The sequence below is a fragment of the Drosophila ananassae genome, chromosome 2L, assembly GCF_017639315.1.
Source record: "Drosophila ananassae strain 14024-0371.13 chromosome 2L, ASM1763931v2, whole genome shotgun sequence".
Classification (NCBI taxonomy): Eukaryota; Metazoa; Arthropoda; class Insecta; order Diptera; family Drosophilidae; genus Drosophila; species Drosophila ananassae.
This window is the reverse complement of record NC_057927.1, coordinates 22,086,735-22,114,394: the sequence shown is the minus strand read 5'-3', so window position 1 is coordinate 22,114,394 and position 27,660 is coordinate 22,086,735. Positions and strand designations below refer to the sequence as shown.

Sequence of the window (27,660 nt, the reverse complement as noted above, 5' to 3'; positions counted from 1 at the left end):
CGCTATGCGGTCTTTCAGTTCACGTTGGATTCTCGAAGCGAGCGCCCGTCGATCGTTCCGTTCCGGTTCCGAAGCATTCTTCCAACTCTTCCCCCGCGGCCGATCCGTCCCCGAGTACGTGTGTGATTTGTGATTGCTCCGATTAGTGCTGATAGTGCGTGAGTGCGTCACTTTGCTATATTGAATCTAATTCAGCCGACAAGTCTTCTGAAATAATTGCAAAATGAGGGAAATCGTCCATCTGCAGGCGGGCCAATGTGGCAATCAGATCGGTTCAAAGGTGCGTATGATTAATATTTCATAGGTGCCGTAGCACAACAGCGCACCCTTGCTCGATAATCTATTTTTTTTTTTTTGTATTTTCACGCTATCCTAACCTCACATGTTTAATTATAAAACCGAGTGAGAACCGAGCAGCGACTAAAGAAGAAAACACTCTCTGGTTTAGTTTATCGCCCGCTCTTTTCTATTTTGTTTGGGGGGGAAAGCAATTTAGAAATGAGGGGCGAAAAGATTATTTCGCTGGTCCGAGAAACTATAAAACTGCAAACATTAAAGAAACCTGACGAACTACAGCTCGCGAAAGCTCTGCAGTTTATCTTATCGCCTGGAAGATAGCAAGTTCAGCCCGCTGCGAATATCACATTCAAATTACCTTGGGCTCAGAGCATATCGCCGTCAATTATATCCCAAAATGTGCTCACAAGTCAGGTGTAAACAATTAGCTAGCCTTTTAGTAAATTGCTCCAAGCCAAGAGCAACAAAACTCACCTTAATCGCCAGCGTCTTCAAGAAACACAATCCGTGAGTCAAGTTTGTTTGTCGGGAAGCATAGTAACATGTATTTCGAAACTAGACCGAAGGTTTCTTTGATGCTTCCGTCTTTGGGGCAGCAGGCATTGTTCGGAAACTCAACTGGTCTCGGATACTTTTCATGAGACTCTTTTTACGATTGCCCTCGCACAGTCGACTGGTCTTACGCTGATGAGTGAGTGATCTAATAAAAAGCATAAAAGAAACTCGTACGTTTCTGTAATTATGCCAGTTGGGCATGTTAGTAGTATCAGATATATATGACTCGCCTCTGACTAAGACAAACTGCCGGGCTTATGTGTGTTTCACGCTATCAAGTGAACTCTAATCAGTAAACTTGTTTACAAAACTTAAAACATAAGTACCTGCCAAATAAAAAAAACCTAGGCCAGATAGGCCAGAGCTGAAAATAGCAATTACATATTGTGTTCAGTTATTTGAATGGTGCCGTGAAAGCAACAAAGTTCTGAGTTCTGGGCATGTTTCTTCGCAATTAGAAATGCTAAAATGAAAACATTGCTGTAAATCCGCACCCAAACTTGCTAGTGGTTGCCCATTCTAAGCTAATTCAGCGCATTAACATTAACTCGCACAATTTGCCGCGTCATGGAAATCCAGAAACATCAACAACATCATCAACAATGCACTGAAAAAAACAGTAATGCCTCTGAAATTTTATTGTCTAATGTTGAAAGCTGATAGAAACAATCTGACTTGATGGTTTTTTCTTTCAGTGCCGCCACAACATGGGGCAGTCATTGACGTTTGACACAGTTTTTTGTGCTTTTTATTTTTTGTGTCTTTCCCCGGCTTTCCCAGCACAGTTTTCTCCGGCCGTTTGCATATTTCGCCGGCTCTCCTCCTGCTTTTACACTGTTTTACACGCTTTTCCACTTCATTTTTATGTAAACACACTCGCACATATTTTAAAGCACTTTTTTGCGTGTTTTCGCGAGCGCCTTTCGAGTTAATTAGAACGCACTTTGCAGGGACAAAGCCAAGGGCCAATCTCGTTACGTATCCGCCCCCCAAAACCGACCATTATTACTTTCAACCTTTGCCGCCATTGTTGCGGCCAATGTTTATCTAACAAAAAAAAAATATAGGCTATTATTTATGCAGTTTAACGCTTATCGAATCTTTATAGATTGCATAAAACTTGTTTGTTGGTGCATTAAATTTGAAAATAATCAAAGCGAACATATTTTGCTGCTTGTCTCCTACATACGCCATTTTCTCCTTTTTTTTTTGTCAACACGATTTTGTGCCTTAATTGAATGTCCTTTTCTGATTAATTGGCTGTCAGTATGAATTATGGCTGCAGCCTAGAATAAACAAATAATAAATATGCAAAATTGTCTGCGTGGCAGTGCACAATAGCGTAAATTGTGAACGCAGTTTTTAAATAAAATTCCAAAACTAATTGCTCTGCTGATAAAGGACAATAAGCAAATAAAAAAACTAACAGATTGATTACACATTAAAAACAGAGCTTATTCATACATGAATGGGCAGTAAATAAAAACACAGCAATTATTAAAACAGAAATCTTTCAATTAGACAATAGCTACAAACGTATTGTTTGAAAAGCATAACATTTTTCCATTAAATTGTGCTTATTTTTACTTTAAAGCTTATCTGTATAGATGAAAGATATTTAATCGATTAGAATTTCCCCTTTTTTTTTTTTGTAATTTTGTGAAATGCTCTAAAAGCGTCTTCCGGTTTCTCCTGCCAACACACAAAATTGATCACATATGTATGCCGAACGAAAGCCATCTCACACCAAGGATATTTGCAGCGGTCGTCTTTTTTGGCCTGCAGCGAGAGTTTGTTCGTTTTCTTCTTCGCTTTTTTCATTATTTACATAAACCTAATTTTCCCTAAATCATTTTGCGAACAATAACAAGGAAAATCTATTTACGGCATGGCATAAAGACGAGGCAGAAACGTTCAGCCGGTATGGCGGGGAAAGTGCGGATGAAATTTATAGACGAGTGGAGCGACGAAAAGGAGAAAACAGAAAGCCAGGCAACAGACAATAAAATTAAAGGGTAAAATAAGCAAAGACATGCAAAAATTCCTTGCCTTGCTCCTTTGTGCCGCCTGCATATCTATCCATTTGCTGGTATTTCTAGCATACATATATCCTGGCCCCGGGATACATTTGTTTAGCATATAATGGCAAGGCATCATCGAGCAGCACCAAAATAATGCACAAAATTGAATTATCGATGGCGCGAGCTAGCTGGCAACAACTATCGCCGCCGTAATTTCTTTATGGTTATCCATGGTTATCCGAAATCGGGTTGGGGGCAGCTGGGGAAACATTGGATTACGTTATGGCCTGGCTTAGATGCCTCCGGCACGTCATAACGTCATCGGTAATGTGCCCGCCCGTATGCAAATGCAATTTTCCTGTGTGGCATTGCATATACACACGGATGTTGATGTTGATGGCTGTGGCTGGAAAAACAAGCCATTGATAACTTAGTTGGCATCTTCATTTCAGTTCAGAGGATTGCCAGCGATGAGATACTTGAAAAAAGGTTATGGTTGAAAATTATTACACAATATGATAAACGATTCAACCTCGTGCAATAGCAAGTGCAATAGTTTTCTTAAGTGCAGATACCTTTCTGACCAGCCATATCCCACACAATTAAATTCAATTCTTGCACATGCAAATTGGACAAAATTGGGATCGCGTGTCCATAGCGACGTCTCAAGTAATCAGATTTAATGTCCGGCTTTATGGGTGTTTTTTGTGGCCTGATGATTAGCTATACATATATAGACCGATATGAAATCCGATTCCGGCACAATAGCTACGCCATGGTCAATGGAGGGCAGCAATTACTTTAACATGCAACAAGCCGTAAGCGAAAAAGAATCGTTCGTGGGGAAAGTGGAAGCAATATCCCCGTTCATTTTTTTCCACGCTGGCAAAATATTTTTCAATTTACATAAAAATGCGTTTATGCATACCAAATGAGGCACACACTCTCACAATTCTGCAGCTGCTGGATCCTAGCAACCTTGCGCCTAGCGGTATGCAATAGAAAATGGCAGTGAGGTGGAGTAGCCCGCGGTCCATGGCCAGGGTTGCGGAAAATGGAAGGGCAGAGCAGCGCCACCGCTCTGTTGCACAAACTGATTATAAATAAACAAAAGGGAATTTTTATAAATATTTCCCCCATCCACATCCATATAGTACATCCATATATGCATATGTAGTCTTGTAAACTCCCTTTTTCGCTGCTCCTGGCTTGATGGAATATAAAAATTACTTATTTATGTATATATTTTTGCTCCGTTACGCTTTGCTTTGAACATGTGCATGCAAATTGATGAACAAAAGGGGAAATCACAAAAAAGAAACTTCGCATAAATATTAGAAACATGTGCACACACAAAAAGGTGACAAAAATTTGTTCCGAAAATGGCATTTACCCAAATGGCTATGTTTTTAGAAGAGTTAGAAAATACAACAATGGTTTATAATATGGCGATTGATGGCTATAACTGGGTATTTAAAAATCATAATGATATTTTTCTTAAAAAAATAGCATAATCCTTTACAACCTTAATAAAAAAATATTTAATTATGAAGTCTTTAGTAAAGACAAACGCCTTGGGGCAAAGGATATAACGATTTCCTATTAATTTTACATGCGATCTTTAAGCGCATTACCTCAAATGATTAGTAGTGATATTTTTTCTTATTCAAGATATAAATTAAATAATTTTTGTGTTAAAAAAACCCTCTTTTAAGGTATACATCCTAACATCCAACTTAAAACAATACCTTCGTCTGACCCAAATAACTATATCCTTCCCACTTTCCATCCGATCCAAAGGTGATCTTTAATAGCTTTTTTACATCTGAGATATCTTCTTCATGGCTGTGTACACTTTTCGACAAAATTATAAGACCCCCAGCAAGAGCATAAAAAGAAAAGAAAACAAACTCGAAGTACTTTGGCTGCTCCTGCTCCTTCACTTATTTTACACCTGGTTTTGTGGGCACCTGTAAGCCGCTTGCTCCAACTGAGCTGACAGGTTGACCAGGCCAACAATGGTTGAAGGCCCAGGGTGCCGAGACCGACAAATGGCCATTTGTTATTTATTTAACACTTTTAAAAAGCATTCCGCTCTTATGCTCATTAATTTCTCATGCTGCTCTTAACGCCTGCCATCCGACCATCCAATCGTCCAGGCCATCCGACCGTTCTACCATCCTACCATCCAGTCTCCGGCAAAAGTGCAAATTGCATATGGTAAGTGGAGTTGGAGAGCAGCGGCGGCATATGTTTCATTACCATTGTTATTCCAGCAATTGTTTTGCTCTCGCACCGGCCCTTTTTCGTTTCGTTTTTTGCTCCCAGTTTTTTCAATTACTTTGGTAATTTTATATTATTGAAATTGCAAGCCGCAAATTGTAATTATTGCGCATTACACGGGCAGCGAGCTCTGCACTTCAGCAGATAGCGCCGGCACGCAATGAAATATGTTGCCCAATTGTAATCTGGTATTTACGAAAAAATTAATAATACAATAAAGCAACTCCGAAATGCATTTAAAGCGCCCCAAAGTTTTCGAATTATTTATGCAATTGGATTTGCTCCGGCTACAGCTACAAATTGTTGTCTTCCCGATAAGCAGGCAACGGAATTTTACAGAAGCCCCTGGGCACATAAAGCATTCGGCTGGCAGATATTAACCGCAAAATGCCAGCAAATTTATGGCAAAACGAAACATAATTAAGCCAAAAATATATAACTCGCGAAAATAACAATAATCAAGATTGGTTTTGCGCCGCTTCGCACGTGTTCTGTTCCGATTCATTTTGGATCGTTTTATTTTATTTTCGCAAATTGCGTTGACTAATTGTTCAGCAAAATATACAGGAAAATAGTTTGCCTAAATAAACAACTGCCGGTGGATTAATTTAGAACTCAAAATACCCTCTACGCCTTGGAGGGGCTTGTGTTATGCCTATCCAAAACCGAGCTATTTTGTGGCATGGATAGTTGGAAATTTTTTTACTTGAAAATAGTTATTGAAGTAAAATATTATTTTTCAATAAGTGCCGTGAATAATTCCGATTCCAATTCCGATACGGAAAAATTTCGATTGCGCCAAACCTCATTAAAAACCAATGTGGTCGAAATATTTATCATTTATGCGTGGCTGTGAAATCCACGCTCAAATAGTATTTGTTTGTACATGTTTGGACAAACATATGTCCCGCTGCCTGTCTTTGAAAGATTAACATCGGTTTTATAATTTATGGCAGGTGTGGGGGGAAACCATTAAATTGCGAAAAGAAATTCGATATTTCAGGCGAACAAAACCGCAAATGCACGAATAACTTAGCCTAAATGCGGATTGTTTTTGTCGAGTGGCAGCGGTGCGTCGGTGAATCAGTATTAGAATCAACAATCCTGGTTTCGGCCATAATGATGGCTGGATCAACACATTTGCCAAATTGCGCAGATGTACGCACACATATTAGAGCATAATTTAAATTTGTGGTCTGTCAAGTTAGCGCAACGAAATTAATCAAAATATTTTAAGAGCGCTGCAATTATTATACCCTTGCAGAGGGTATTATAATTTTGGTCAAAAGTGTGCAACGCAGTGAAGGAGACATCTCCGACCCTATAAAGTATATATATTCTTGATCAGGATCACCTCCTGAGTCGATATGAGCATGTCCGTCTGTCCGTCTGTCCGTCTGTCCGTCTGTCTGTTTCTACGCAAACTAGTCTCTCAGTTTTAAAGCTATCGAGTTGAAACTTTGCACACACCCTTCTTTCTGTTGCAGGCAGTATATAAGTCGGAACGGCCGGGATCGGTCGACTATATCCTATAGCTGCCATATAACTGATTGATCGGAAATGCCATAACTTTAGTGTTTTTTAAGTTAGAGAGTTGAGACTTTCCACACAAGTTATGTTTGACCAAAATATCTTATGTACAAAATTTCATAAGGATCGGCCGACTATATCCTATAGCTGTCATACAACGATCGAAATTGGCATAACTTTGGTGTTTTTTAAGTTAGAAAGATGGGATTTGGTACAGATTCTATTTTGGGAAAAAAAATCTGATCTGCCAATTTTCGTAAGGATCGGCCGACTATATACGATCCGCTACATATCTAATAATATAAGATGCGTGGCGCCACCTAGCGGACTGCGACTGAACTGCAAGGGTATATCAACTTCGGCTCCGCCCGAAGTTAGCTTTCCTTTCTTGTTTTTGGTTGCTATTGCCGACCAATTTCAACTCAATTCAATTAGGCCCGGTTCTCTGGACTGTATTAAATTTTGAAAAATCCTGTAGAATGAGCCGGAGGCATAGGAGCCGGTTAGATTTTAGTTCTCGGTCAGAGACTACAAAAATATTTGCGCGCTTTACATACAAGCTTTTCAATTTGGCGTATTTGCATTGGCCTTATATTGTATTTCATTTCAGCCTTATTTGACAAACAGTATTAATTGGATTTTTTATGCTCGTACATATATTACCCGCCATTTCGCATCCAAATGGCAATTAAAATGAAAAATAAAACAGTACGAGGAAGCTGCATAAAAAGTTTTTTGAAAATATTGGCGGCAACGGGAAGGGGAATGATCAAATGGTCAAAGGGATGTTCACGCTTGGTCGTAATAAAAATTAATTCCATTGCTGAATCATAAAAATCGTTATAGGATATTGCCGCAAAATGACCAAGTTTTATCAGAAAATGCACTCGGCCCCAGTGACAGAGATAGACAGATCGAAATTGATTAATAGTCCGAAAGTTTGTTCAGTTCTTTATCGGAATGCAGTTCGGTGCGGCTGTCCTTTTATTTTATCGATTCCACTGCATTTGACTGCAATCATTAAATGGCCAGCAAATATTCGTTAGCGTATTATAAAAAACATGAATTATTTTAATAGCGAAGTGGCACTTGAGGAAGCAACAAAAAGTAATGCTATTATGGTCATTAATAACCAACAGCGATTGATTTGTCCAGCACTTAATAAAGCCAGACCTCAGATTAAATAAAGCGACTGGCTTTTGGGGGTAAAAAAATAATTAGTTGGGCAAACAAATAGCATTTGTCTTTAAAGCTAGGCAGTGACCTCTTTTCTAAGGCGTCTCAGATGCCTCATCTTCTAGTCAGGTGGTTGGGGATGGCACTTGCCGTGGAACACCACATGGTGTTGACTCCAGTCACCGTCCAAAAAATGCCTGCACGTGTATGAGGCATCACTTCCGGGGGCCTGGCACTGCTTATTTATTTAGCTTTTGGCAAAGTGTTCTTCAAGCCACCAACTTCATATCGCTTACCATATAAATATTATTATTATTACCCTCTTTGCTCTCGGCAGCAGTGTTTCCGTGTTTGTGTGCATACAGTATGATGGAGTGCAAGAGATGGTCGTTTATATGGCCGGAGGGGCCGTAAAACATACGGCAACTGCCGTTTCCCATTAGCAAATATTATAACAACCCTTCGGCCTACAAAAGCCGAAAAACCCTATCGTTGAGAGCATTCGGCAGAAGGATTATTAAATATTTTTTCGCATCTCTATCCCAAAGCAAGCCTTTAAAATTTATTGAATGACAATGCATCAACCGCTGCTGAACCACCTGGTCTCAAATCAAATCTGAACCGGGACATGTTTGCCTCGTTTCAACCACGCAGCAGCAAACAATCGGGGCCATGGTGGCAACACACAGCCCACGAGGCACACACGCGCAGACACACCCGGGCACATTAGTTAAGTCAATAGCAATTCGGCCAACGGAATATACAATAAATATTTACATATCTAAATCGACAATTATTGAAATCTCAATTGAAATTGTGTGTTAGTCGACAGTCAGTGTGTTGAGTTCAAATGAAGCCATGCCATTGATACAGCTTCACATTCCTAAACATGTACGTACATATATTTGGAACACTGATATGTTCTGGAAGTAAAAACAATGCCTTCAGAGGGCTAACCACCAAAGACAATGGCCTTAAATATTTGCCAACAACGAGGGAGGCTCAAGAAGTTAATCAGAACCTTTAATAAATACATAAAATCTTCCTAATACCCCACCACTAAGAATTAATATTCTTGAAATGCATCATGATATCCTGATTATTTCAAGTCAAAGAATTTCACTTATTTAATTTCGACCCGTGCTCGTCGCCGACAACTGTGCGTATGAGTTATGGAAATTTTAATTATAAGCTATTTGATGTTGCACTTAGACTGCGTCATCGTTGTCCTTGCACGGCAATGCGAAATAAGCCATACCAATACTAATACCAACACCATCGGCAGTGTCGCTGTATGTGTTTAATGCATACAGGCGGGACCACACAATAAGCCGAAAGCCGAATGACCAATACTAATGAACAAATATTTGCATATCCTTGCTAGACAAGAGTCTTTGCTCGAGCCTTAATACTAGGTAACATTCCGTTCCGTTCCTGGCTGATTAAATTACTCGGGCATCTTGAAAATCCCCAAATGGCCAGACTGTTGAACAGCCATTTCGCACTTTAATTCGGCAAGCAATTAAAAAAAATATAAAATAATAAAAACACAACATAAACAACAGAGTCCTGATACAGAAACGGCGGAGCGAACGCCGTGCAACGCACTGATAATGACAATTAGTGGCCACATTTAAATTGATGCACTTGACGATAAATGCAATTGCAAATTCAGCTGCCATGCAGACATGCCGTGCGAGCGCGCTCGCGTACAAAGGGTAATTTACAGAGGGAAAAATTGCATTTTTCTGGCGAACCAAGCTCGCCTCGAAACTCACACGTGCCGTCCAAATTGAGGCTGCTTTATATACACATATTGTTAGTGTGTGTATAGTGTGTGTGTGGACTAGTGTGTTCAGATTCCGGGCAATAAATTGCAGCTGCATCGCCAATTGCTTCATTCGCAATGGCTACGTGAGTCTAATTATGCTCTCGGAATGGAATCCACAAAGCACTGTGTCCTGTTTTTGGATTTTCGGTTGGAAGCCCCGAAAAGCAAGCTATACTCAAGCGTTTTATGACCCTAAACGACTCCGGCCAATAAAGACAACATGCGAGTACAACTGTCAACTGTCGATAAGATCCTTTTAGTGTTATTACAAAATATGCTTACACTCCAACTCGCTGCGAAGCATTAAGAGTAGTTTGGGGTACAATTCGTTATTTGCGCTGCTCCGCACACATAAATTGCATTTTTGAGCAGTCGGAGACGGATGGAGCTCAGCTGCCAATTGCCCGGATATCGGATATACATACATCGGATGGCCCATCTATATGGTGGATTTATTCTTTTTTTTTTTTGTTCTTTTTTTTCTGTCGCTGGCAATCGGAATGGTTTATGGCCGCAGGCTGCAAAGTGTCATCCGTCGATGGGCGGCCGTTAAGTTTCCAGAGTGTTTTGCCATTTTCAGTTTTATAGCCCTCATTGGCAAGGGTTGTGTTTCGCTTTCGGTGTCTGTTTCTGTATTTTTGAATGCCATATTCAACACCATCGCCCCCACAAAGCTCATTACTCTAATGGACGCCAAATGCAATCCTCTAACACACACACCCGCATCCACGTCTGAGCCAAATGCCAAAATATTCAAATATATGTTTCGGTTCGGCCGGCAAAATTAAAATAAATTAACTTAGTTGGCCAGCGCTTTGCATTTTAAGCGTTTGCCCGCAAATCGCACGGATTTGTCGCACATTTGTAAATTGGCAAATGATCGAAATGCGTTGAAATCCTGTTTATTATTTTATAATTAGTATAATTCCAGTGTCCGAAAATTGGAAAAGCAATTCAAATTGGAGTCGAGGTGGTTGGCGGATTAAGAAATCACCCGAGGAGATGGCTTTAAGACCCCATGCGTAGTCCATGTGAAATAATTTAAATTTTTAACCCAGAATGTTAATTAGAAATGCAGTTTTTATCAGAGTTTTTTGTCATAGTTCGAGGAACTCTCGAATGGGCAAGCATATTTGCTTATACAGACATTTAATTAATTATTTTAATTAAATTGTAATGAAAGTTCTACACCACCAGGGAGCACAATATACATTTAATGGTTTAGAATAATTGAATATTTGAAGTTGATTGTCTGGCAGATGACAACATAATTGAGTGCAGGGTAGGCTGGTCTCAAAAAATCCAAATAATTAAAACTAACAAACAAAATCAAACAAAATGATGCAGTATTTGTATTTGCAAATGAATTGGTTTTCCATATTCTCCAATCACCCTCTGGGGGAATTCGCTTACAGATAGTTTGGTCTATTTGATTTCTCCCGTCATGTTCAAGCTTCAACAATTTAAATTTATGAACTCCTGACAAAATCTGCCGAAATCCTATCGCATGTCAAGCTCGGCGCCTGGAGACAAGCTTGGCCATCATTTAATATTTATTACTGCAATTGTTTATTATTTATGTTAGCCGCGAGCTAGAGCATCAAATTTAGTATGCAAACGCAGCTGCTGAGCAATCTGCCACGCCCCCATTTCCCCATCCCGCCACTTTGGCCCTCCTAGGGCTCACTTCCGGTGCGACATGCACTTCCGTTCCTTTGCGCATCACGCATCCCTGTCTTTCTCAAAATTGTCCTTTTATAGCCGCCAGCTAAGGATAAGGACTCAAAGGTGCACAAAGAAAATAATATTAATTAAAATATATTTTAATAACATAAATAAAAGTATAAAACATATCAAAGAAAGCATAGTTTATAGAATATTATCCTTTTTTTGCAGTGTAGAAGCTGCCCACAATTAATTTATGCGTTTCTTTCTACTTCCTGTAGATCGCGGCTTGGCCACTTGACTTTTGTTTCAGTTTTTGTTGAAACGCTGAGGGAATTTTAATTCTGGATTTCTTTCAAGTCCGTTTAAGGACTTTCCAGGCAAAACACAAAATGGCGCCGCTTTGGCCCAACGCACGCAGCTCTTTGTTTACTTTTAATTTGATCATTTCGCCTTTTTTCTGGCTTTTTTTCTGGCAAAGTACTTTTTTTTGTGGCCAGGTTCCCTTTGCACATGAACGCAATTTTGTAATTAAGCAGTTTGACCGCAGCCGGGAAAGTTTTAAGCAAATGAAGGCAACGTAATTGTTTTTTTTTCTGTTTTAGCTTCTTACTTTTGAAAATGACTTGACAGGGGAGAGTGATTATAAGGGGGTTGGCGTATATAGGTGGGTGCGAGTTCGGGTGATTCCTTAAATAGGAAACTGATGGCCTGTCCCGGGCCACTTTACCCACTTCAAACTGCCAAACATTGGCACTGGCGATGTCTTGTTGTCAAAAGCAAGCGGACCAGCAGCCAGCGGACCAGGATGATGGGCAGATCAGCTGGCAAAAGTTTTCATAAATAAATTATGCTGCGTGCCGGGCTGCTCACTCAATGCCAGAAACCAAGAAGGAACAACCAACAGCCAAAAACCAGCCAGTAAACGGACCGAAAGTAGTCAAAAGAAAAACGCTTATCTGCAATTGGCTTCATAGAATACACGAAACACATTTAAATTTCCCCACAGGCAACAAGTGCCAAGGACTATAACAGACAAGGAAACACCCAAACAACGACACTGGGAAAAAAGCAACTAAAACATTCATAATCTTAGATATTGAACTTGTCAGACAAATATTTTAAATACAACTTGCATCCTCTTTCTGTTGGAATATCCATTAAAACCAAACATCCATTTTTCCTTTCTGTGTAAGTTCCAAACTCTGTCATGTCCCATGCGGGCTTTCCTCTAAAATAAAGTGGAGGGGCTAAGGGTTGCGTATGCAAATCAAAGTTATTGTCAAGCCAAAAGTGCCCACCGATGCGTACAATTGAGTGTCATATTTCGAGTTTGTTATGTTTGAAAAAGCCAGTCCAACAACGAAAAACAGCAGAGACCTCTCCATGTGAGGGCCAAACTTCTACCGTGGGTTAGCTCCAGTGGAAAGTTTTCTTGGCCAGCGATTTTTCTTGTCTGTTGTCTCTTGTCTGTTGGCTGTGTTTTGGCCATGCAACTTGTTATCATTGTTGCGTGTCTAAAAGCCAATGGAGGAATAAAACTTTTGCCAAACAATCGCAGTGCCAACGAAAACATTTATGCGGCTCTCGGATTAGCATAGCGTCTTCGGGAAAAGCGGAATAATAAAAAAAAAAATGGAGAAGCATATGCTAGCTCGGGGGCAAGCACAAAGGACATGTGTGGCGGTGGTGTGTGCTTCGGCTAGGACCCTTTGTGAGTGTGCAATCAACCGTTATCAAAATTTTTCGAACTTTTACAACTTTCACCTTGCCACCAGCCAGCGCCCAAGTCGCCTTCCCTTTGTTAGCTGCATGAGTAGACTTCAACGCTTTACGCAAGCCACTTAACTATTTATGGCTCAAATGTGCGCCAGAAAGGACTCACTCTTCGCTGGCCGGGATGTCTGACAACAGGGCTTGACATAAACACCGGGTGTCATGCATTATTCAGGGTACTTCCTTACTGTTTCCTCAACAAGCACTTCAGCAGAGAGAGTCCCGCCAGCTGGGAAAGTCGCATCTCCACAGCCACGCGCCATGTGCCATGTGCAACTAATTAAAATTCATATTCAGTAATCAATCTGCCTTCGACCTTCCACAGTTCTGACTGACTGGTAATGCCAGTCAAGCAGTAAAAATATGAAAAAAATAGGATCACTGCGAGAAAATCAGTATCCATTCAACTTGGCTAATTATTAACAAGTGTAAAAACCTATAAATATTTTTTTCTCACTATATGACATGACATTTACTGAAATAAAATGAAAAAAAAACCCATTCCCTTTTTCCGTGTTTAATATAAAATATATGTATGTTCATGGCCCTTGGCCTCCACAGCCGCCTTAAAGTCCATTAAAAATCATTTCGATAAACGGAAGCGGTGGCAAGCCGAGAGCACATTGCGATTTTCTCACAATTAGCATTTTTCCCCCACACTCTCGACTGCGACCGAACTCCCGACTCGCTTACCTGCCCGCACCTGTCGGATGAGTGGTAGGGCAGCAAAAGGGGGGTAAAACGATTGAAACATTTTTAAAAATTTGAAATTCATATGCGCAGCAAACGTGAAATGTTTTGCCAAGCGTATTGTGCAATAAAAAATAAAGAGCCAAACCCAAAACAAAACAAACACACACCAAGCAGGAGAAATTCTTGTGTAAATAAAAATGAGAAACGGAATCGAGATGGGTCGCGGATCCACCATGAAGGTGCACTGGATTTGGCGGGGGGGGCGAGAGGTCAGAGAATATTGTATATATGCACGTACACACATTCATTCATAACATATATGGGTATGAAAACATCTAAAAGGATTCAATTATTCCCGCTCGTTACACAACAACAAAAAAATAACACGGCAGGAAAAAATGCGCGCCCATGGAAATATGCAACAGAAATTGCTCTCGGCATGTAAAGTGCTCGGTGCGCGAATGTGTGTGTGTGGCAGTGGAAGTGCGTGGGAGGGGTGAGACAAAAATGGGAAAAGTGGAGCAACTGAGGGGGGCGTGGGGGTTGCAGCATATGCACGCGCATAAATCGACAACAGATAGCAGCAAGGACGAGGACTCTGATGGTGGCGGCAATAAAAGCAAGGACCGTGTAAAAAGGACACTCATATATATATGCATTGATTGCCAAAGCAATGCAATACAAACACACCTCCGTACAAGCAGTAATACCCGATCATGTACATATGTATGTGGGTATGTGTATACCCAAAAGCACCATGGTACATTGATTGTAAAATAATATTTCTGTACCGCGTCGCGAGCGCAAAAAAGGAAAAATTGATACCAAGAATTTTGCGCTATTTTATTGCATACAACCGGGCGCTGCCACTGAATATCACTCATACGTCATGTGAAACGGACGACTGACTGCGAACGTATGCAAATAAGCTCATTGCGACAGCCACAGTTTTGCATACTCGAGCCTGCATCCATTATGCTATTGAATCATTATGAAAACGGCACTTATAATTCCCTTCTCTTGGCATTTTCAGTTCTGGGAAATCATCTCCGACGAGCACGGCATCGACCCCAATGGCTACTACCACGGCGAGTCGGATCTGCAGCACGAGCGTATTGATGTCTACTACAACGAAGCTAGCAGCGGAAAGTACGTGCCCCGTGCCGTGCTCATCGATCTGGAGCCAGGCACCATGGACTCTGTTCGCCAGTCGCCAATGGGCCAGCTCTTCCGCCCGGATAACTTTGTTTTTGGACAGTCCGGAGCAGGTCAGTTCAAAAAATTTTATCTATTTACAAAAAAAAATTTTGTTATTGCGCTTATTTTTATGATGTGAAGAAAAAAAATTAAACCATTAAATGATAAAGAAGGTAAATTCATGTCTTCCTCTGAAGACTTCTGTTTCATTTTGAAAAGTGTCGAAAACTCGTTTTGCATTTTGGCTAATGCATTTCTGTTGCACTTCTGTTGCAATGTAGCCATGTTGTCGTGCCCCACTAGAGCCTATTCTTTTGTTGCCCTGCGGATTTTGGAACATCAATGACGATGTCCGCGCTGCAGCGAATATCCTAGCTGCCTGGTCTTGTTGAAGCAACTTTCGGTGCCTCCAACTACAACACACATCGCCAGTGCCAGTACCACATATCTCTTGCTTTGATGAGCACCAACAACCAGTTGACAAGGTGGAGACCATGGCCGTTGGTGTTATCACAGGAGAGTTTGTCGTCTAACAGCAGGCTCTGCGATGTATCCCTGTTGTTGATGCTGATGCTCATGCAACTGCTGCATCTACTGCTGCTGGCAGCAATACAAGTACCCTCCTCATACTCTGCCCCACCCTCCCACCGCTAATGATGCTCATATGATGATTGCAATTATAAAATGGCCTGCGGATGACGACGAAAATTAATTTTGTACATGTCAAACGACGCGGCTTCTGTTTTTGCTTCAATGGTTGATGGTGCTGACCATGATTCTTTATTTTAATTATGTGCCTGTATTTAAGATGGTTTTTGCATTATTTTAATCAATCAACCAAAACGTCCATTGCACAATAAAATCAATTAATTATTATTTTTAACTAGTGAGACATAGAATAATTGACAAAATCTTCTTTCTTAGGAAACAACTGGGCCAAGGGCCATTACACAGAGGGCGCCGAACTGATCGACTCTATCCTGGAGGTTCTGCGCAAGGAGTCCGAGGGATGCGACTGTCTCCAGGGCTTCCAACTGGCTCACTCATTGGGTGGCGGTACCGGATCCGGTTTGGGTACGCTGCTGATTTCCAAGATCCGTGAGGAATATCCCGACCGCATCATGAACTCTTTCTCCGTGGTGCCCTCGCCAAAGGTAAGCTCTCACCTGTATAGCGGCACCTGGCCTACTCCGCCAAATCATTATCGGGGGGTCAGGACGAATACAATCCGCTTAGCAAAATCAGCTTACAGCCACGCACAGTGTGTCGCAAATTACACGGCACCAAAATAAATGTTTAGAATATGTTTTAAATGAAGTTGAATCTTAATAATGCTTGTTCAAAGCTCTAAAATGGTTCAGGAAAGATAATTTAAATACAACCCAAAAAAATTGTTTTACAAAAATAGTAACTAATTTAGTTAAGCCATTTTTTGTTAGTGCTTTCCTTTATTTGAAATAATGGGATAAAATACCCATGGTGTGTCCTGGTGGCGATAGTAAGCCTACCCACAGACCCAATGCGCTTTACACCTGCACGCGTTTTTGCCAAATTAGCAAGCAAAAGCCGCTGAGAGCTGGTCGTGCGTGTATTTGCTTCCAAAAAGGACGCCGCAAATGTTGTTTTATTTATGCAATTCATACGCTAAATTCAATTGGCGGCTTTGTGCCAGGGCAGGCGCGGCTTTCTCCCAATAATTCTAATTAATTTGCAGGCGAAATTAGCAGCACCGCCATCGACCGGCGGCCAAAGCCTAATTGGCAATGCAATTTAGTGGCTCGCAATCGCAAGAAGGTGGCATCTGGCCTCGGGCCTCTGGCCTTCTGACCTCCCCTTCATCCTATGCAATTTTTTTTAGATTCTTTTTATTTTTCATACCGCCACGCATCTTTTTGACACGCCTCAATTGCCGCTTAATTAACCCAGATGCATATATTACACGTAAATGCAACTGCAGAAATATATGTATAGTTATGAATATATGTATACGCAGCACGTGATACGCCTTCATTTGCATTATTCGCATTTAATTACATTTTGGCATTTAATTAAATTAATTCAGTGCAGAGAATTAATTGTCATTGGCAGGCGGTGTCCTGAGCCAGGCAATTATATTATTTTCTAATTTATGAAACCATTAGGGAGAGCCTTTTTTCGGAAATATCAATATTTTGACAAGTGCAACTCGAAATTAATTTCCAAAAACTGAAAAGATATTAAATTATGAATTTTTTTACTAATAAATGGCCATGTTGATTAATATGCATACGAGGCCAAAATGTTTGCCGTTATTTAATAAGCTAATATTTGAACAACTGGCATTTAGTATATTTGATTACCGAAATGTAAAGCAAGCTGGCCTATTATGTTTTCATTTCTGCATATTAGGCTTACGGCAAACCGTCAGTCTGTATTAGATTTGCTTCAGTTGGCAAGATATAAAATGACATCAACCATATTCTCCACATAATAATTTTATTTCTTCGCTTATACATCGGACAATTACAAGTGTCCAGTGTCCATTCAGTAAGTAAAGAAGTCGGTGAGGCGTGAAATTAACATTTGACAATGTTCTTATTGGCATATCAGAGTACACAATAAATTTTATGGAATTTTTAGCCAACACCATGCCACACGAAACTTACATTTTGAACTCGAATTGCGTTAAATTTATTACCGTCACGGCTGAACGCCAATGGTCAACTATTGAACCACTCGAATCCCTTCACCCCCCCTCAGGCTGGGCCAGGCTTAACTTTAAATGCCCCACAATATCCTCCCATTCTTTGCCCGTTTTTCGGGTGTTATTTATGGGCTGGGCTGGGTTTGCCTGGCTTACCGCAATGTTTTGGCTTCGGCGGTCATTTTATTGCGGCCTGTCCTGACACATGCCTGTCACGTTATAACGGTTTTAATATGTACGTGTGTATAATTTAATAGTTTTTCATACCCATCGGATCGGTGCGATGTAAAGCCTTTGTCGCCGCCACGCTTTGATAAGCGCCATTATGCAAATGCAGCGCATTCGCGCAGAATAAATAGGAAAGCTGGAAAAAACATATCACGCTATATCTCTGCTTTATAAATTCTCCACATACGTATGTTCAAGCATATTATTAAAGCTTTTAATTGCGTTCATTAATTAACGGATGCCAGTCAAAGGATTTAAATACCCTTTGGCCTTTGTCGCCTCGCTCTTCGTCCGACCAAGCCGGTGATAGGAAGGTGCCATCTGAGATTTGCACCTGCCAGTCGGGCACTGCAATAATATCGAAAAGCATGCTCGTAAATCCTCCAGATTTAGATGGGCCCACTCTCCCGGCAGGATACCTGGCAGGGAACCAGAGGGAGACCAGAGTGGACAAATATTGTGTCCAAGCGGTGTGCAAATAGTGCGGCTATCAAACAAATAGCAAATACAAAATGCAAAATGCATGTGCACGAGCATAACTCATTAGTATTAACTGCATGTACCGCCTAAGTAGACAAAGGTGTGCAGGCAGGACTCAGTGCGAGTTTTGTAGAGAGCATACACTCGAAAAAGTTTCAGTCAGGAGTCCACTTCAAGCACAGTATTCCCTATATTTTATGAGTTATGAAAACTGAACCATTTCTTCGTAGTGCACTTTCCGTGCGTGGGTGTACATGTTATCGCTCTAGGGCCGGGGCCATTAAATAATTGCCACAATTTATGTGCACACACCTTGCAAACGGCCATCCGAAACTCGAGTGAAGTTTGTCCCAGAACTAACCGGCCACGCCCCCGCCCCTAATGCCACACCCTGCCTGGCAGAGCATCCTTCAAGTTGCGAACAAGAGCAATGCATCTTACCTGCACAAATATAGAGGGCCAGCCAAAGATAATACATAATTTTCAATTTGCAGAATTTGAAACGAAATACACACTGAATACAAGCGTGTACACTGTACAGTAGAAGATGGGTGTAGTGGTAGACACAAAGATGTTTGTGCAACATGCAACTGCATTTATGCTGCAACTCTCGTCCTGAGTGCCGCTCCAGGCTCAACATATCATTGATACTGTTGCAACTGCAGCAGGCACAGGAACAACTGCCTGTATTAATAGGGTTTGCTATTCTGTTGGCACTGCATTCGAAATTCATCCTGTTGGCAGAATGCATTTTTCATGTTCTAGCTCCAAAGTGCCGGCTAGTGGATTGGGCCAAGGAAAACACCAATTATTTTAATATTAACTGCTGCCCGAAAGGACGAAACTTCAATTCTCAGTCGAGCCTTCATTAATTGATGTCCGAAAAAGAAACAAAAGCAATTCTGCTGCTTCGGATTTAGTAGAAAGTCCTCTTTAAGAGTAAATAAATATTAGGATTAAGGTGTCCTTTTTTCTTAGTAACCTTCATAGTTAACATTCCCGTTGAATCCTTTACACTCCTGTTTGATTGCCGGTCGCCTTGCTAATTAATCTGCTTTCATTTTTGCATGTCGCTCGGCCTTTTGCGATTAATGCGGATAGGTGTCCGACACCGTCGTGGAGCCCTACAATGCCACGCTATCCATTCACCAGCTAGTGGAGAACACGGACGAGACCTTCTGCATTGACAACGAGGCTCTCTACGACATCTGTTTCCGCACGCTGAAGCTCTCGTCGCCCACTTATGGCGATCTTAACCATCTGGTTTCCGTAAGTAACGTAATTCCATCCGTCTAATGCTTCCTTTGTTTGTTTGTTTGTCTGTCCACCCACCCTGTCCACCAACCTGTGCACCAAATTCCAAATCCCAATCCCGAACACCCCTGCCACCTGTTTGAGAAAAGGTATCGGAGGTGGTGGTGGAACCATACAATGCCACTTTGTCCCTGCATCAACTCCTGATGGACACCGACTTGACATTCTGCATCGACAATGAGGCCTTGTATGATATATGTTACCGGACTTTACGCCTAGGATCTCCTTCATATGAGGATCTCAATCACTTGGTGTCTGTAAGTAATAATCAATGGAACTGGAAGACAAGGAACTGCAAGGATATAAGTCACCTAAAATTATTTATACAACTCTTAAACATTGTTTTAAATATAGTTTCTACTAAAATGACTAAAAAATCTTAATCCATCCAGGTCACAATGTCCGGTGTAACCACATGCCTGCGTTTCCCCGGTCAGCTGAACGCCGATCTCCGCAAGCTGGCCGTGAACATGGTGCCCTTCCCGCGTCTGCACTTCTTCATGCCCGGATTCGCTCCCCTTACCGCCAAGGGCTCCCAGCAGTACCGCGCCCTGACCGTGGCCGAGTTGACCCAGCAGATGTTCGATGCCAAGAACATGATGACTGCCTGCGATCCCCGGCACGGACGTTACCTAACGGTGGCCTGCATTTTCCGGGGTGAGTGTTGAGTGGGAGTCGAAGTAGGAAAGTGGGCTGGGAAAGGAAAAATAGTTTTTTAACAACAAACCCTAAACACTTTCACGCGTAGCCAAAACAAGGGGGAGACCCATCCATCCATCTATCCGCTCATTTATTCAGACGGCGGCGGCGGCTTATCCGGGGGAAACTTTGTCACTTTGTCATGGGCAGCCGGTGGCGCACCTGACCGTCGCTTTTCCGACCCGTAGGCACGTAGCAACACCTTCAACTCTCTGGGGGGGCTTGGCTTTTTTGTCCTTGGCTTTGGGCGACGATTTTATTAGCCAAGCACTGGGCCTACTTATGGGCGCCACTAAAAATGATTAATGCCCGGCTGGCTGGCTAAAAAGGCTGCAATCCGTAACGCAAATTTGTTAGTCCACCAAACATTTCCACTCCAACAATATTCAACTGACTGTTGGCATTTTTTAGCGCTAATTTTTAAATTAATAAACTGCGATGCGGCGCCCAAAAGTATGCCGCATAATATTTCATTTGTTATTCCTTGTGTGTATGTGTGCGTACGCAAGGACTGCTCCTTTGAATTTCCTGCCACCATTCCCTTTGCTTTTGACTGATGACTCGCAAAACGCGCGTAATTAGAAATTTACTTTCAAGATCCATTGGGGAATTGCGACCGCCGCCTGACACGGCCCCTGGCTTAACTAATCATGCTGAACGTGACTCCGGCTGCACTGCACCATCTCCGGATTTCTCCAGATCCGTGGATCCATATCCGTTTTGGCCTTTCTGACGACTGCCTGCCAGAAATACTTGCAAAATAATTAATCACAAAAATGTGTACGACTCCGCTCGTTGAGGCAAAAGAGGCGGCCAAAGGAAAAAAAATGCCAGAAAAGGAATTTAAACAACTTTTTTAGTTACCTCCTGGGACTGTTTGTGTCCGCATCCCATACCAACTCCGCTTTACTTCGCAATCGCTGTTGGCCCAGGTGGCAAGGTGCGCTGCGAGGACTTAGAAGCCGTTTAGTATTTCATATTCAGGGATTTTGGGGATTCTGCTGGCGCATCAAAGCGAACTTGGCTTTTGATGTAAATACGCAGAAAGTTTCCGGCCCCTACCTGGAGGCATTTGTTTTTTTTTTTTAACGCTAACGCTTACTCAATAATTAACAGGTCCCATGTCCATGAAGGAGGTGGACACCCAGATGCTTAACGTGCAGAGCAAGAACAGCAGCTACTTTGTCGAATGGATACCCAACAACGTGAAAGTGGCCGTATGCGACATCCCGCCCAGAGGCCTCAAGATGTCCGCCACCTTCATTGGCAACTCCACGGCCATCCAGGAGATCTTCAAGCGCATCTCCGAGCAATTCACCGCCATGTTCCGGCGCAAGGCCTTCCTCCACTGGTTCACCGGCGAGGGTATGGATGAAATGGAGTTCACCGAGGCAGAGAGCAATATGAACGATTTGATTTCCGAGTATCAACAGTATCAGGTATGAATATTCATTTTTATCTTTCTTTAATGGGCCACCATATTTAATACTTTTATAAATACTTTAGGAGGCCACCGCCGACGAAGAAGTGGAATTCGATGACGAGCAGGCCGAACAAGACGGCTACGAGTCAGAGGTCCTGCAAAACGGAAACGCCGAATGAGGACCTAGTTTCTACAAAAACTATAACTGTTTCCTGTAAACTATTTTGTAAATTATTTGACCTAGCCAGGATTCAAATAAATATTTAGTAACTATGCTTTCGTAGTAGATTCCAAATTGGAAGTTTTTTTACTTTAATTTACAATACAATAATTTAATATTAGCAGAATGATGGAGAATCGATTTTGTTTAAGTTGTACCGCTCAAGGACCTCTCATACAGCCATGGCTGGGGGCCATAAACCCTTCAATTCATTTTCCACAGCTTTTAAGAGGATCCCCCCGGAAGAATCGGATAGAAATTGGCAAAGATATGGCTATCGTTGGGGGCCATATTACAATCCAATGCGTTTTCCACAGCTTTTGAATGGGATTCCCCCCCAGAAAACCCCCCCAGATTTTGCTGCAGATTGGTGGAGAATCGATCTACAAATCGTTTAAGGCATTCCGCTCAAGAATCGGATGAAAATTGGTCAAGATATAGCCATCGCTGGGGGCCATATTGCACTTTTCACAATCTTTGAAGGGAATCCCTTAGAAAATATGAAGAAAAATTTAAAAAATATTTTGTTCCTATATTTTGATGTAGAATGATGGAGAATCGATCTACAAATCGTTTGAGGTATTCCCCTCAAGAATCGGACGGAAATTGACCAAGATATAGCCAACGTTGGGGGGCTATATTGTCCTCCCATTAACTTTTAAGAATCTTTGAAGGGGATCCCTAAGAAAATATGAAGAAAAATCTATAAAAATATATTCCTAGATTTTGATGCAGAATGATGGAAAATCGATCTACAAATCGTTTGAGGTATTCCCCTCAAGAATCGGAGGGAAATTGACCAAGATATAGCCATCGCTGCAGGCCATGTTGTCCTCCCATGCACTTTTCACAATCTTTGAAGGGGATCCCCCAGAAACTGGGGCGAAAATTCCAAAAAAAATTTTGTTCCTAGGTTTTGATGCAGAATGATAGAGAATCAATCTAGAAATCGTTTAAGGTATTCCCCTCAAGAATCGGATGGAAATTGGCCAAGATATACTTATCGCTGGGGGCCATATTATCCTTCCATGCACTTTTCGCAATCGTTGAAGGGGATTCAATCGGATGGACGAAAAATCTAAAATATATTTTGTTCCTAGATTTTGATGCAGAAGGATAGAAAATCAATCTACAAATCGTTTAAGGTATTCCCTCAAGGGAATACCTCAAGAATCGGACGGAAATTGGCCAAGATATAGCCATCGCTGCGGGCCATGTTGTCCTCCCATGCACTTTTCACAATCTTTGAAGGGGATCCCCCAGAAACTGGGGCGAAAATTCCAAAAAATATTTTGTTCCTAGGTTTTGATGCAGAATGATAGAGAATCAATCTAGAAATCGTTTAAGGTATTCCCCTCAAGAATCGGATGGAAATTGGCCAATTTATAGCCATCGCTGGGGGCCATATTGACCTCCCATGCACTTTCCACAATCTTTGAAGGAGATCCCTTATGATAACCTCTTCAAGGGTACAACAATTAAAAAATTAATCCAAAAGATATGTTTAAAATGTTTATTGGATCGTCTTGGTCTTACAACGGGTAGTTTACCAGAACATCCTGGCGGGCCAGCTCCAGCAACATGGGATCGTCGAAGAACTTATTTATAGACACATCCTCGGAGAGACCCTTCCTACGTCGTGTCTTAATCATAAACTCTCTCGCCAAGTGCGAGGCCTGCTGTGGCTCCAGGGGACGAATTATGATGCTCTTGTCCAGCGGATCACCAGGAACAATTTGCCAGTGATGGAATACAGATAAGCAGAATGCCTGGCCCTGGGTATGTGTACGCAGATCCGTCTCAAAACCAAATGAATCGATGGCGGGTATAAAAGCTTTGATCGTGTATATGGGGGATCCCGATACCGGAGCATCCTGTGTTACGTGACCTCTGTAAAGAAAGGTTTGGGTTTAAATTAACAGAAAATAAAAGGATTTATTAAACAAACCTGCGTCTCGCCAGCACCGTATATACAGCAGAAACACAATCTGCCGGCGCCTGAACCTCCACAAACAAATAGGGCTCCATCAGACGCGGAGTGGCCATTAAGAAGGCAGAGTATGCCACACGACGAGCTGTGGGAATGATCTGACCGCCACCACGATGCAGTGCCTCGTTGGCAATAACACCATCGAGAATCTTGAACTTGACATTTCGAATGGGCTCCTCACACAAGGGACCTTCCCGTGTGCCCCATTGAAACCCTTGAACAATGGAATCCTTTACAGCTGTTAACAGGTTCTTGTCCACTTCCGATGGCAATGTATCGTCTACAAGGATATTGGGACCAGTTGAATCGGGGCCGAACGCCCAAATGGAACGTGCTGCCAGCAAATCCCAATCATAGTTGACCTGGAAGAACTCTCCGATGCGTTTCTTATTCCAGTTTATGCACACAGTTCCGTTTTCAATGTCCTCGGCCAAACCCTTTTCCAAAGGCTCTGATATCATTGTTATCTTGTTCTTTTTGTTGGGTGTCTCGGCGAAACACTTGAGGGAACTAGTTTCCACCACTGTCTCGCAAAACGCCACTACGGGATCAGCAACCTTAATGTCAATCTCTGAATACATCTTACGAAGATCGTGCATAACACAGTCCAAGTAGAGTTCACCGGTTCCAAGAATCACATGTTCACCCGATTCTTCCACGCGTGTCGACAAGAGAGGATAGGATTTATTCACTTTGCGGAGACCATCCAACATCTTGGGTAACTCTGACGGATTCACAGGCTCCACCGCAATCTTAATAATGCTCTGTGTATTGAACTTGAGGGGTCGGAAAATGTAAAGGTCCTCGGGGACATTGATGTCTACAATCGTTGAGGTTTTTACAATGCACTGATCTATTCCCTCGATAAGAACCCAATTGCCGGATGGAACTCGATTCAATTCCACTTTATATCTGGATTCGAAGACCCAAAGTCTGCCAACTTGGAGTATGCGAGAATCTTCTTCATCCTGCAGGGTGTAGTTCTCACCAAGGACACGCACCTCTTGCCCAGCATGCAACGTTCCTGAGACAATTCTTGCCAGCACTTGGAAGAATGTACAGTCATCGTTCGGGTACATCTTGGAGCTGTGTACCATCAGAGTTCCAAACTGGTTGCATGAGATCATGTCACGATATATGTCACCTTCTTTAGGTCCTGTGTAGATATGATCCACCTTACGTTTGGCATTTTCCAAAGGAGATTTGATGTGCTCTACGCACATGTCGACGAATCCACTGCAATCTCCCATAAACCGGTTACAGACAAGGCGCAGCAAAGGCCGTATATTGGATTTCATTTCTTCCTTGGAGACTCGCACATTTAACTCGGCGAGGGTGTCGGCTAAGGTAGTGTCCACATCACCCACTACTTGGGCAATCAGCTTATACATGGGCTCCAAAATGAACTCTACGAAACTGCGCTGTGCTGAATTATGTGGTTGTTTCTTGGAGAATTTGCGCCTGTTTGATATAAAATATTTATGAAAATCACCTTGAAGGACTAAATAACAATACACTTACGTTTTGCTATTGAAGTACATGTCGCCCCAAAGTCGCTTAGCAAAATCTATGTAATTTACGCCCTCATATGTGTCTGCATAGAGTTTGGCAAAGGATTTTAGAGTGAAACAGAACCCATATAGGGAACTTGCAAAGCAAACGTTGCCCAAAATAGGAGAGACTAATAAATTGTCATCTGCTGCGGCATACGTGCTGTAAAAATTAATAATTCGTTATGGGACATGAATCCATACTGCTTGAAATTATTGTCTCACCTGAGCAGCGAATTCACCTCCTCGACTATATGCTTCAGCTTAAAGTAGGCATCTTGAGGCGGCAGTTTAAGCTCCAAAATCAAGCGATCGATCTGCAAATGCATAAACCCAATGATTATTTGGCGAAAATCGCTTTAAATTCATTCACCCACCTTATTGATGCACACAGTGATGGCCTGGCGCTCCTGAACCGCATGTTTCAGCAGGCGCTCCGTGTTGAGCATAACACCCTCTGCGGCGTCAATAAATAGCACCACTCCGTCGCTCATCCGCATGGCGGCTGTCGCCTCGTCCGAAAAGTTCACGTGTCCAGGTGTGTCAAAAATGTTCAGTAAGTAGCTCTTCTGCTTGACATCCTGCAGTACAAGGGTAACCGGCGTAGCCTTAATACTGCATCCACGCTCCTGCTCGGTGAAGAGCGTATCCGTGTAGCGTAGCGAGCGCTCCTCCATGTTCTCAAACTGCGGATGCGTCTGGCGGATAAGGCAGTCCACAAACGTAGTTTTGCCGTGGTGCAAGTGCCCAACCAATGCCACGTTGCGAATAAGCGGTGGAGTATCCATCAAATCTGCCATGAATTCCATATCGTAAGTGGTCTCCTGCATATCCTGCTCCTTGATCTGGAACTTTAGCTTCTTAACCGGTTCGATAAGTGGCTTGTCCAGCGGCTGAGCATCCTCCTCCTGGACAATGGTCTCCACATCTGGCCCGTAAACTTCCACCGCAGATGGATAATATCGTTTATCCTCGTGAAGCACTACCGCAGTCACTTCCTTGTCCTCATCCTCCTGAGGCTCCGCCTCATCTTCATCCATTGCGTCCTATTTAAATAAAGTATTTCATTTAGCTTCACCAATCAAAGAAAGAAATTATTAAGTATTTGCCTCAGGATCCTCCTGCACATCCGGTTGTCCATAAAGGCTTTGGTCATCATCTTCATCGCTGTCTAAATCGGGACCAATGTAGTTTCCGAACTCATCATACAAATCGGAGTCCATGGTTTTGGGATGCTTAAATAAATAATTCATTAATTATTTTATTCATGAAATTAGCAAATCGTTGCAAAAAAGCACCAGTCATAAAACTATGGTTTCTGTATATTATAGTTTTTGCGGACTTACTTTATAGCAATCGAAGTCTTTGTTTAAAACTATTTATTTATAATAAATGAATTATAAGTGCAAATAATATTGCTTTACAATTTTTACGAAAAAAACGCGGATTGGAAAACACGCTACTCTTCTTCTTTCCATAAAAACAATCAGCTGTTGGAAATGCCGGCTAGGGTTTAGCGTTACCAGACCATTAACCATATATTGTCCAGCCCTAGCGGGAAATTTAAAAAACGAAATGCGAATTTTCCAAAATGCTAATTAATGCTAATGAGCGTTTTCAAAGCAGGTAGCTCTTCAGGTATAACAGGTAGAATACCCAGAATACCCTTATAAATGCTTTACACATTATAAAAGTCATTAGTCAGAGATTTCAACTTACGGAGCCAGCATCGTCATGAAGATATTATTTTTACTCGTTTTAATGGCGCAATATATGTCTGCCAGTAAAAATTTAAATGAAGTTCTTAGTCGCGACGACTGGATAAGCTTGGCTAAGGAATATATAAAAAACCACATTCCATATAAAGTCAAAAGTTATAAACCTTACAAGCCCACATTACTGGAAACACCGAGCAACATAATTAATACTACTACAACTCCACTACCGGAGAGTACAACAACAGAAAACATAGTATCTACAGAATCACCAGAAATCACTACGAGTTTTGAATCCACATCAACATCCTATTCATGGGATACCACTACGGAA

The 27,660-nt window shown here is 41.9% G+C and overlaps 2 protein-coding genes across 3 annotated transcripts; one reads left to right on the top strand and one right to left on the bottom strand.

Annotated features, from left to right (window-relative positions):
* Positions 1–22,146, top strand: LOC6498930 (tubulin beta chain). Of its 2 annotated transcripts, none has more exons than XM_001955621.3 (7): positions 1–280; positions 14,861–15,095; positions 15,949–16,178; positions 19,819–19,986; positions 20,122–20,386; positions 21,545–21,867; positions 21,935–22,146. In XM_001955621.3, the coding sequence occupies exons 1-7, from the start codon at positions 224–226 to the stop codon at positions 22,028–22,030; spliced, it is 1,374 nt and encodes a 457-aa protein (XP_001955657.2). In that variant the 5' UTR covers positions 1–223; the 3' UTR covers positions 22,031–22,146. The 2 variants fall into 2 exon arrangements, with proteins under 2 accessions (XP_001955657.2, XP_014765828.1); XM_014910342.2 differs by lacking the exon at positions 19,819–19,986 and adding an exon at positions 19,517–19,684 and having other exon boundaries at positions 2–280.
* Positions 22,147–23,570: 1,424 nt separating this feature from the next.
* On the bottom strand, positions 23,571–27,130 carry LOC6501638 (116 kDa U5 small nuclear ribonucleoprotein component). Its single transcript, XM_001955620.4, has 7 exons — positions 26,958–27,130; positions 26,721–26,846; positions 25,989–26,657; positions 25,837–25,928; positions 25,583–25,774; positions 24,020–25,522; positions 23,571–23,961 (listed from the first exon to the last, which is right to left on the bottom strand). The coding sequence occupies exons 2-7, from the start codon at positions 26,832–26,834 to the stop codon at positions 23,604–23,606; spliced, it is 2,928 nt and encodes a 975-aa protein (XP_001955656.1). The 5' UTR covers positions 26,835–26,846; positions 26,958–27,130; the 3' UTR covers positions 23,571–23,603.
* Between the last annotated feature and the right edge of the window lie 530 nt (positions 27,131–27,660).

Bases quoted from the DNA above. Each gene is read 5' to 3' on its own strand.
- LOC6498930 (XM_001955621.3), top strand. From the start codon at position 224: ATGAGGGAAATCGTCCATCTGCAGGCGGGCCAATGTGGCAATCAGATC. The intron at 19,987-20,121 runs GTAAGTAATAAT...TAATCCATCCAG, and splicing joins ATCTCAATCACTTGGTGTCT to GTCACAATGTCCGGTGTAAC. The intron at 21,868-21,934 runs GTATGAATATTC...TAAATACTTTAG, and splicing joins CCGAGTATCAACAGTATCAG to GAGGCCACCGCCGACGAAGA.
- LOC6501638 (XM_001955620.4), bottom strand. From the start codon at position 26,834: ATGGACTCCGATTTGTATGATGAGTTCGGAAACTACATTGGTCCCGAT. The intron at 25,929-25,988 runs GTGGGTGAATGA...ATGCATTTGCAG, and splicing joins TCACTGTGTGCATCAATAAG to ATCGATCGCTTGATTTTGGA. The intron at 25,523-25,582 runs GTAAGTGTATTG...TATATCAAACAG, and splicing joins ATGTACTTCAATAGCAAAAC to GCGCAAATTCTCCAAGAAAC.